The 12,132-nt window shown below is 35.8% G+C and overlaps 1 protein-coding gene and 1 long non-coding RNA gene across 8 annotated transcripts in view; one reads left to right on the forward strand and one right to left on the reverse strand.

The window, feature by feature from the left end:
* Positions 1-12,132, reverse strand: part of HERC1 (HECT and RLD domain containing E3 ubiquitin protein ligase family member 1) — a 186,697-nt gene that overhangs the window by 92,214 nt on the left and 82,351 nt on the right. The window contains 1 exon segment of the mRNA XM_037502665.2: positions 2,720-2,771. Within this exon segment, the coding sequence (XP_037358562.1) occupies positions 2,720-2,771 (52 nt within the window).
* LOC119238714 (uncharacterized) overlaps positions 1-12,132 on the forward strand; it is a 59,040-nt gene that overhangs the window by 29,242 nt on the left and 17,666 nt on the right. The window lies entirely within an intron of this gene.

Below are 12,132 nucleotides of genomic sequence, written 5' to 3' on the forward strand. Positions count from 1 at the left end.
TGTCTTTTTCTCAAAAAAATCATGCTCACAAGTATAGCAAATATTTTCAGTCGTTATTAAAGTACCAAAACACCAATGTATTTAACAGGTCTTGCCAAGAGTTTTGAAAAATGGTTATAAGAATTAAGAGTTAATGTATGAAGTGATTAGAACTGGCACACAGTTAGCAGTTTACAAGCATTTAATGATTACAAATTTCATATTACCTCTGACACACAAAGCAGAAGTATGTTTCACCTGTCTCAAGGTAGTTCATTACATTTTTGGTCTTAGAATTTAGCTCTATAAAGTTGAGCAAGTTGGGTAAATTAAATTTATTTGCTAACTTTGCTCTATGCCTTCTGACCATAGTCATTTTCTCAGAGCAAGACCTTGCCTATCTATGAAACTTTAACTGGAATGAGGGGAAAAGAAGCAGTAATCGTGGTTTAATAGCATGAATCTTAGTATCCCCAATGCCAAATACTGAAATTATAGGAATTAGGCCCTCTCAGTAAACAGTCTTTGGAGGTATATTAAAAGCAGCTAAAAATGTGTACTCAATGATTAACTGACACTGATGCATCCATAATGGGACATAATTAAATACTTATCTATCCCTAATTTTTCTTAGCAGGCTTTTAATAAATTAGGACTACTGAGCCATGAAAAAACTGCAGGAGGGAAAATAATCTACATTTTTCTATTCAAAATCTCCTAAATGTATTTTCAATATTAACTTCTTTTTAGAAGGAAATCTATTATAATAAAATTACTAAGTGCACATCTTCATTGTTGAACTTGCAGGCTCTAGGATAAATGAGATTTAAAAATAACTATTTTTGCTGCCCTTCCTATAATAGTAATTCTTCTACTTTCTAGTCATCTATGCCTATAAACAAAGACATGAGCAAAAAATTTCTCTGGTAACAAAAATGTAATGATTATTAGAATAAATATTCTGTCTCCCTATTTTAACGTCTTAAATGGGTAATTAAAAAAATAAAAAAAATTTCCATTAAGTCCTATATTTGCTTTTCCATTTTCAACAAAATAAAGTTGGAAAAGGAATCTTGAGCTTTTTAGAGAAGGTGGCGCATCCATAAACAAAATTTGGATTAATGACTTATTTAATTTACATCTACTTCAATCTAACAGTATAGTATATCCACATCAACTTAAAAGATTGCCTAAGTATTTCAACAGGTAGCAACTTTAGGGAATAATTTTAAAATGTCGTATTAACTCCTCCTAAGTAATTTATACTCGAACTCTAAGCTACTCTTAGTTCAAGGAAAAAGATGCCACTTTCATTTCAAAGATTTCTTTGCCACATGCTAACATGACACAAACTGAATCTCAAATTTAGAGTCCCATAAGCATGATATAGATTTGAGAGAAAAAAATAATTTTAGCGAAGGACTATCACTTAAAATTATAATTAATACAGTAGGAAGTTCATGAACTATAGGTTGGATCCTTTATGCTCGTCAGTTTGGAATCAATTTCTGTCAAGTACTAAATGATACACATTCATTAATGTAACAGACATTATGGCAACATCATTCACCTAAGCTAACCAAAACCAGGAAGGGTAAATATGTTCCAAAAATTAAATTTAATTTAATTTTAAGCCAAATGATTAAGGAAAGATACTGTGGCTAATAAATGGTACATGAACTGCCAATTTTCAAAGAATTATAAAATAATAAAACAAATACTTTACATTATACTAGACATTTAATTTCTTTCATATCACAAATACCTTATACATTTTTTAGAAACCCAAGCTATGTTATAGTGTCAAAGTACTTCAATAAAGCAAGTACCAGCTCTAGTCCTTAATTATTCCCCAAACCCAAAGGAAACAATTTTTTGGATTCTAATTATAATAAGGATAAAATATTGTCATACTTAATTCTATAGAAGTGCCACCCTTTTTTCTAAACTATAAAGACAAGTTTCTTCTAAGTTATTAAAAAAATATATGTTTCTTCCCCCCATTCCTGCTTTCCTTCATTTCTCAGTTTTTTCCCTAGGAAAAAACTTAACATCCAACCAAGGAAGTCATCAAAAGAAAAGTTTCATTTTTTAAAAATCAGTTCATCTTTTGGTCTCACTCATAGCAGGAATCTAGAAAACTTAAATAAGGACCAGGAAAATGAATAACTATAAGAGTGAAAATCAAAATCAACAAAAAACTATGAACCAGAGACACTCTATGGAGGGTGGGAGGCGGGGAGGGGAGGAATTGGGGTCAAAATAAGGGTGTTGCAATTGTATGGGGAATATAAAAATAAAATTTATTTAAAAAAAAATCAGTTCATCTCTGAAATGCTTTATCTTAAGAGGCAAAGAGGACAAAAGTCTAGAAACTGACAATTTGAATGAGTGTATGGGAGGTAAATGGAGTAAAGAATTCCCCCTGTAACAACATTTAAACTACAGCAACTATATCAGAGAGCTAAAACATGGCAAATTATGTACATAATCCCCCATAATATACACCACTATTTCTGGAGTCCCACAGGACTTTTAAAAAGTCAAAACACATAACAAATGAGAAACAGAACTAATTATTAACTCCAAGACATTCTCAGATTTAAAAAAAATTCTTTTTAAGTTTTCTGATAAAATATTTCTAAATATTTTTGCAATAATGTCTCAGTGACAATCAGATCTAAATACATGACATTAAAAACAGCATTTAATCAGATATTTATTATCTTTTAATACTTACCTTTCTTTCTATTAGATGATGCCAAGTCCAAATCAACATTTCGTCTTCCACTCTATTGAAATAAAAATAAATCATAAAACTTAGTTGTGAAAAGTAAGATTTAATAGAGTATAAGAATAAAAAAAGTATGTAATTATAGTATTGTATTATTAATTCACTTCGTCAAGTCAGACTGGCAAAATATCTCTAGAAGGCCATGAAAACAGCTCTGAGAAAGCCTGAGCACATAATTCTGAAAATCAGAGTCAAGATGCACATTTTAATCAACACTGCAAAGTAGAAGTTTTTCTTTGTTGTCAAGTTTTCTTAATAATCTTTGTCTTTTCTCTTCTAGACACAGTATTATCTTATTACTACCCTACATATGCCTAAAGTCCTTATAGCAAAGTCCTCTTTTCTAAAATCACTACTTTTATCTACTAGCTACTGCTTCTTTCCACTCTTCAAAACTCCTACTAGCTTTGGCTAGGTTTTTAGGGGAAAAGAATTGATGAATTCACACTAACAAAAATAACAAAGTCCAAAGCCTTCCAGTAATATCTTAAAATATTTTTATATGTTCTTAAAAACTGTTAAAGAAATCTCAAATTGACTAAACTGCAGAAAATTTAATAAAAAAGCGAAGATTTTCAGGAAGAAGTGAAAGTATATTTCTATGTGTGTATGATGGTGGGGGCAGTGTAAACAACAGTCCACACTTCATAAAATGGTGGCAAAGATGAAAGTATCCAGAAATAACAAAACATCCATTTAGGAAATGTCATTGTGGAAATATTTACCTAGTCACACATATAAACATATGTATACATAGCTGAAAAACATAATGTCTTATAAGTATACATACATACATACACACACACCAGAAATAAGAATATTCTCAGGCCATTTGGTACTATAAAAACACCAAACGGTCATTGTAAAAGCTCCTGAAAACAGTGTGTCATGCAATAAAATATTCTTTAACATACAATGCCTTTGCCATGATGGCTCATGGTAGAAATTATTTCAGGCCTCAGAACCAAAAAAGTCTATGATTCTCTTGAACAACTGGTATGTTTTTACATTGTGATTCATGTAATCATTATGCTTTTCTGGTTTGGTGCCCACCTCTAGCAAAACATCCCGGACTATTTGCTGAAGTATATAAATGTGACCCAGAATTTTATTTTCTTCACCCAGGTTCTCACAGTGCTAATTCCTTTACCTAATTTATCCTTTATAAAGTATTTACTTTTGTACAATATATCGAATTCTTTGTGAAATGAAAGGTAGGGAACAGATTTGAAAAGTGCAGTGAGAAACTGTCATAAGACAATTGTCAATTGAAAAGTTTTTGACGTGGGTTTCTCTATATATTGAGACAGAAATAAATGTGTAACATATATTCTATCACAAGACTATGATTTAGCATTAAGCTCAAAGATTTAGCATTAAGCTGGTTAACTGACGTCATTTAAGAAAAAGTTTCAGAGAAGGCTCCCGGAGGAGTCAGAGGTGAGCTGGGAAGTTCGCCCAACCCAGGCCCCTTCTGACCAGCAGTCCGAGACCAGAGGGGGAGCGGGCACCCATGGCCAGGCAGATCCAGCGTGCAGGAGAGTGTGCCTGTCTCCGAATTGCCATTTTAGAATAGGGACCTTTTCTTCAATAAAGACTGCTAGAGAGACCGGGCGTGCAGGGGAGTGCGTCCCCACATCACCATTTTTAGAACAGGGACATTTCTTCAGTAAAGACTGCTTGAAACCTGCAGAAGGCTCCCGGAGGAGCCAGAGGTGAGCTGGGAAATTCACCCATGCCAGGCCCCTTCTGGCCAGCAGTCCGAGCCCAGAGGGATGCAGGCACCCACCGCCAGGGCAGACAGGGCATGCAGGGGAGTGCGTCCCCGCATCCCCATTTTAGAACAGGGACCTTTCTTCAGTAAAGACTGCTTGAGACTGGCAGAAGGCTCCTGGAGGCGCCAGAGGTGAGGTGGGAAGTTCTCCCATGCCAGGCCCCTTCTGGCCAGCAGTCCGAGCCCAGAGGGATGCAGGCACCCACCGCCAGGGCAGACAGGGCGTGCAGGAGAGTGAGTCTCCACATAGCCACTTTAGAACAGGGACCTTTCTTCAATAAAGACTGCTTGAAACTGGCAGAAGGCTCCCTGTGGAACCAGAGGGAAAGGTTCCCTGTGCAGACAGAGGTGAGCTGAAGGACCCCACAGCCTGGTCCCGCCTGGAAGGAAGTTGGAAACCAGAGAGGGATCCAGTGATTTGGAACACAGAGTGCAATCCAGCTGCCCCACCTCCAGGGAAGTTTGTGGGACTTCAAGACACACCTTTGTAATTAAACACAGAAGGAGGAACTATTCTGGGACAGCGACAATGAACATACTCAAAGTACCACTGTCTCATTAGACTTCTGGCATAACAGTATTTGACTCGTTTAGACCGCCAGTTCCCAAACCCCACAAAGAGCACACCAAAAAGATGCCAGCCCATACCAACAACACACTGTCCCAAGGCATACGGCAAATTAGAAAACAGGCAGTAGGGAGTAGAAAAACTACATGCAACCCAGCAACTCCTCAGGAAAAAGGCACATCACAAAAAGAAAACCACCCACCAGAATGCAATGACAGTAACTTGGAAGAACTTCTGAGCCTTCCAGAAAGAGAATTTAAAATTGCCATGATTAAAAAACTGACAGAAGTCATAAAGGAAAACAGTGATAAGGGAAAAATAATCAATGATCAGAAGAATGAAATTGAGTCCCTAAAGAGGGAAGTAAAAGAAATGCAGGAAATCAAAGAATTAATGGAGGCGCTAAAGAACTCTGGGAAAAGCAATGAAAGCAGAATAGATGAAATGGAAGAACGAATAAGTACTCTTGAAGACACAGAAATAAAAAGAACCAAAACAGAAAAGGAAAGAAAAGTACGAAGAAAAAGACCAAAGAAAGAGTTCGGGAACTATCTGACTCCATGAGGAAAGGAAATATAAGAGTTATAGGAATCCAAGAAGGAGAGGAGAGAGATGTAGGAACAAAGAAAATATTCAACGAAATAATTGAAGAGAACTTCCCAAACATGAAGAAGGAGCTGAAAATTGATATACAAGAAGCAAAAAGAACACCAAACTTCCATAACGAAAGGAAAAATACAGCAAGACACGTAATAGTAAAGCTCCCAAGAATCCAAGACAAGGAAAAAATAATGAAGCTGACAAGAGGGAAGAAACAGATAACATTCAAAGGAAAACCAATCAGACTGACATCAGACTTCTCCAAAGAAATACTACGGGCAAGGAAAGAGTGGAGGGACATAGTCAACAGACTCCAAGAAAACAGATGCCAACCAAGAATACTCTATCCCACAAAACTCTCCTTCCTCTATGAAGAAAGAATAAGGACCTTCCCAAACAAACAGAAACTCTGGAATTTCATTATGACTAAACCCCCACTCCAAAAAATACTACAAGGAGTCCTAAGCCCAGAACCTCAGAGGGACGAGTAACAACAAAAGAAGACCAAAAAAAAAAAAGTTATTAAAATAAATAAATAAAATCAAAGGAAAGACAAACACAATGGCAAATACAGATGCTAACATATCAATATTAACTCTAAATGTAAATGGACTAAACTCTTCAATAAAAAGACACAGAGTCTCAGGCTGGATTAAGAAACAAAACCCAACCTTTTGCTGTCTCCAGGAAACACATTTAGCTACAAAAGATAAAAACAGACTCAAAGTTAAAAGATGGAAAACAATCCTACAAGCAAATGAACCAAAAAAAGAAAGCAGGAACAGCTATACTTATATCAGATAAAACAGATTTCAAACTCAAAAAGATAAAAAGAAACCCCAATGGTCACTACATTATGATCACTACAATACTTCAAGAAAAAATAACACTCATTAACATATATTCACCAAACGAAGGAGCATCAAAATATATCAGACAACTATTGTCATCTTTGAAAACAGACATCAGAGAAAACACATACGTAGTGGGAAACTTCAACATACCACTATCAACAATGGATAGATCAACAAGACAAAAAATAAGTAAAGACACTAAAGCTCTAAATAAGGATCTAGAGAGCTTGGGCTTAACAGACATCTATAGAACACTAAACCCAAAAAAATCTGAGTACACATTTTTCTCAAGCGCACAAGTATCATTCTCCAGGATCAATCACATACTGGGACACAAGACAAACATCAACAGATACACTAAGATTGAAATCATACCAACCATCTTTTTTGACCATGAAGGCATCAAACTAGAAATAAACCATAAAAAGAAGGCAAGGTACTCTCCTACCTCATGGAGATTAAAAACCACACTACTGGAAGACCACTGCACTAACGAGGAGATCAAAGAAGAAATTAAAAAATTCTCTGAACGAATGACAAGGAGGACACCAATTTCCTAAATGTATGGGATGCAGCAAAAGCAGTAATAAGAGGAAAATATATAGCAATAGAGGCTCACATCAAGAAACAAGAAAGAACTCAAAGAAACAACCTAATCTCGAAGCGCAAAGATCTAGAAAAAGAACAACAAAAAAACCCCAAAACCAGTAGAAGAAAAGAAATAATAAAAACCAAAGCAGAAATAAATGAAATCGAAACTGAAAAAACAATCCAAAAGATCTATGAAACCAAGAGCTGGTTCTTTGAAAAAATATATAAAATAGACAAACCCCTAGCCAGGCTCACAAAGGAAAAAAGGGAGAAAGCACAAATAAATAGGAACATAAATGAAAGAGGAGAAATCACAACGGACACAGCAGAAATCAAAAGAATAATCAGTAACTACTATGAACAGTTATACGGAAACAAGTTCAACAATCTAGAGGAGATGGACAAATTCCTACAACTCTACAATCACCCAAAGCTAGATAAAGAAGAAATAGAACACCTAAACAGACCAGTTACAAGCAGCGAAATTGAAATGGTAATCAAAAACCTCCCCAAAAACAAAAGCCCAGGATCTGATGGATTTACAAATGAATTCTACCAAACATTCAGAAACGAATTAGTGCCTATCCTTCACAAACTCTTCCAAAAAATTGAGAAGGAAGGGACAATACCAAACACGTTCTATGAAGCCAACATTACACTAATACCAAAACCGAACAAGGACAACACAAAAAAAGAAAACGACAGGCCAATCTCCCTAATGAACACTGATGCAAAAATCCTCAATAAAATTTTAGCTATCAGAATCCAACAGTGTATCCATAAGATAATTCACCACGACCAAGTAGGATTCATTCCAGGGACACAAGGATGGTTCAACATCCGAAAATCAATCAACGTTATCCAACACATCAACAAAAAGAAATATAAAAACCATATGATAATATCAATAGATGGTGAGAGAGCTTTCGACAAAGTGCAATACCCATTCATGATAAAAGCCCTTGAAATACAATCCCTTCTTGGGATACAAGGAACATACCTCAACATCATAAAGGCCATATATGACAAGCCAACAGCCAGTATCATTCTCAATGGTGAAAAGCTGAAAGCATTTCCATTAAGATCTGGCACAAGACAAGGATGTCTACTCTCACCACTGCTTTTCAATATAATACTGGAAGTCCTAGCCGGAGCAATAAGACAAGAGAAAGACATACAAGGAATCCAAGTAGGAAAAGAAGAAGTCAAACTATCACTATTTGCAGATGATATGATAATATACATAAAGAACCCCAAAAACTCCACAGAAAAACTAATTCAACTCATCAATCAGTTCAGTCAAGTGGCAGGATACATAATCAACACGCAAAAGTCAGTAGCCTTACTATACACAAACAATAAATCTGAAGAAGAAGAAATAAAAAAAAGCATCCCTTTTATTATAGAAACAAAAAAAGTCAAATACTTGGGAATAAATCTAACAAAAGAGGTAAAGGACCTATACAAAGAAAACTATAAAACACTGTTAAAAGAAATAGAAGAAGACACAAAGAAATGAAAACACATCCCCTGCTCATGGATTGGAAGAATAAACATTATTAAAATGGCAATCCTACCAAAAGCAATATACAGATTCAATGCCATTCCAATCAAAATTTCAATGTAATTCTTCAAAGAAATAGAACAATTATTGATGAAATTCATATGGAATCACAAAAAACCCCGAATAGCCAAAGCTCTCCTGAAAAAAAAAAGAAGGGAATGGAGGCATCACACGCCCAGACTTCAAACTATACTACAAAGCCATAATCATCAAAACTGCATGGTATTGGAACAAGAACAGACACACAGACCAATGGAATCGAATAGAAAATCCAGAAATAAACCCACAGATTTATGGTCAACTAATCTTTGACAAAGGAGCAAAGAATATGCATTGGAGCAAAGAAAGTTTGTTCAATAAATGGTGCTGGGAAAACTGGGTCGCTACATGCAAAAGAATGAAGCTTGACTACTACCTCACTCCATACACAAAAACCAACTCAAAATGGATGAAAGAACTAGACATAAGACCTGAAACCACAAAATACATAGAAGGAAATATAGGCGAAATACTACGTGATATGCACATCAAAGACATCTTTACAGACACATCACCCAAAGCAGTGATAGTGAAGGCAAAGATAAACAGCCGGGAGTACATCAAATTAAAGAGCTTCTGCACCGCAAAAGAGACAATAGCAAAAACAAAGAGAAACCCCACCGACTGGGAGAACATTTTTGCACACAACACTAATGATAAAGGACTGATCAAAAAATCTGCAAAGAGCTGATGAGACTCAACAACAACAAAGAAAATAATCCAGTCAAAAAATGGGCAGAAGAGCTAAAAAGAAACTTTTCTGAAGAGGAAATGCAAATGGCCAACAGGCATATGAAAAAACATTCAACATCACTTGTAATCAGGGAAATGCAAATCAAAACTACAATGAGATACCATCTTACACCAGTGAGAATGGCACATATTAAAAAAACTAGCAACAACAAATGTTGGCGAGGGTGTGGAGAAAAAGGAACTCTCCTGCACTGTTGGTGGGAGTGCAAACTGGTCCAACCACTATGGAGAGCTGTGTGGAGATTTCTGGACCTACTAAACATAGAGCTTCCATATGATCCAGCAATTCCACTCCTAGGTATTTACCCAAAGGACACAGAAACATCAATTCCAAAGAGCACCTGCACCCCTATGTTTATAGCAGCACTGTTTACAATAGCTAAGCTTTGGAAACAACCCAAATGCCCAAAAATAGATGACTGGATCAAGAAGATGTGGTACATATCCACCATGGAATATTACTCAGCATTCAAAAAAGATAAACACATGCAATTTGCAGCAACATGGATGGAGCTGGAAGGGATCATGCTTAGCGAAATAAGCCAGAAAGAAAAAGAAAAATACCAGATGGTCTCACTCATAGCAGGAATGTAGAAAACTTAAATAAGGGACCAGGAAAATAAATAACTATAAGAAAGTGAAATTCAAAATCAACAAACAACTATGAACCAGAGACACTCTATGGGAGGTGGGGGGCGGGGAGGGGAGGGCTTGGGGTCAAAATAAGGGGGTTGCAATTGTATGGGGAATATAAAAATAAAATTTATTATTAAAAAAAGTAAAAAAAAAAAAAAGAAAGTTTCATTCACTAACAATTCAGGACAAATGATATACTACTATATATCAAAGATATGAAGAGTAATTTTAAAAGACTCATACAGGAAGGGAACATATTTCAATTGGAAAAATCCATACTGCCCCATCTGCTTGCTCCTCTTCATTATATGAGGTTCTCTGAAGCTGGAGGTTCAGTCCACGTCTCCCTTCATCTTCAACCAAATTGGTTCTCCTAATTCTTGACTTTTCCACTTTTTATGACACTATCTTTCTAAATATTCCATAAGCAAAGATAATTAAGAGTCAAGCTTTTTCAAAAATGTGTTTGCTACTTTCAAAAACATTCTACAGAAAATAAATAAACAATCTTGACAAATAAATGCAGGCCCCTCCACAAACCTGTTTTTCCACTTAGATCTTTCAAAATGTTTTAAGTTGTCTTACTAAACTTGTTCATCACAGCAACCCAGTAGAGGCAAATATACCAGTTAGTATTATTCCCCATAGCAAAATTAAGACACTGGGATTCAGTAAGGGTAAGTGTTTTGTCCCAGCTCAAAATCAACAGTGAGTCTTAAGCCTATTGCGACTAAGTGAGATTTTATTATTTGTTTCCAGAAAGTATACCACTTTAACTAACCTTATTCTCATCTTTTATCTTTTCATTTAATTGAAATGATTTATTGATCATTTCATTGAGTTGAAATGATTTATTGGGAGGCAGATTATAGGAGATTCCACAGGCATTAAAAAAAAATCTAGAACTTTAAGAGGTGGATATGAAAGAAATACTAATATTTATAATATACTAATATACTATTAGCGGTTTATGAGAGGTACTGATAAACTACCATAGGAATAACAGAGTCATTGTGAATAAAGTAATCTGGGAAAGTTTCTGGAGAGCTGACATTTTAGCCAGTTCTTAAGAGACAGATTTCACCAACAAATTCAAGGAGAAGGATAACTAAGGAAAAAAATGTTTGAGTAGATCCTCAAGGCATATATTTGAGGTCTGGCAGATAGACTACTACAGCACAAATGCAGATTACCACAGAGGAAGACTAGATCCAAAAGGCAGCAGGCAACAGTTTCCAGAATCTCTGATTTCTGAAAACAGACAAATTTTTAGCTAGACTCATTATGGGAGAAAACTCTAATAAACAAAGCAGGAAATAAACAGAAATTACGAAAAATGTCAGAAATGCAGAAGATCGGGCCTCCCTGGTGGCTCAAGGGGTTAAGACACAGCCTGTGAAGCTATCCCCAGCCACTGCAGCACGAGTTTGATCCCTGGCCAGGAAGCTACGCACATGGTGCAGCAGACCTCTCCTGTTTCTCCTACTGTTCCCCTCAGCAGTTTATTTTGGTCAATCTGACTGTTCTGTTCCCCACTCTCTCTCTCGTGAATCCTCTCACACACACCCCCACACCTCTGGCCTGTACCCTAGTTCTTGTATGCATAAATAAATAAATCTTAAAAAAAATACAGAAGATCATAAGAGAATACAATGAGCATCTTTATGTTGACAAACTGAAAAATCTAGCAGAAGTGGACAAATTCTTAGAAGCACACATCCTTTCAGGACTAATTCAGGAGAAACAGAAAACCCGAACAGACCAATTACAAACAATTAATTATAAACAGGAAATTGAAACAGCAATCAAAAATCTCCCCCAAAATAAAAGTCCAGATGGCTTCACAAGTGAGTTCTAACAAACTTTAAAGAGGAACTAATACCTATTCTTCTCGAAGTCTCCCCAAAAATTGAAGAAAATGGAATGCTCCCAAAAACATTACCAAAACAAACCATTAACAACCAAAAAAGAAACTACAGA

This window comes from Talpa occidentalis, unplaced genomic scaffold, assembly GCF_014898055.3.
Source record: "Talpa occidentalis isolate TD23 unplaced genomic scaffold, MPIMG_talOcc4v2.1 talOcc4.11, whole genome shotgun sequence".
Classification (NCBI taxonomy): domain Eukaryota; kingdom Metazoa; phylum Chordata; class Mammalia; order Eulipotyphla; family Talpidae; genus Talpa; species Talpa occidentalis.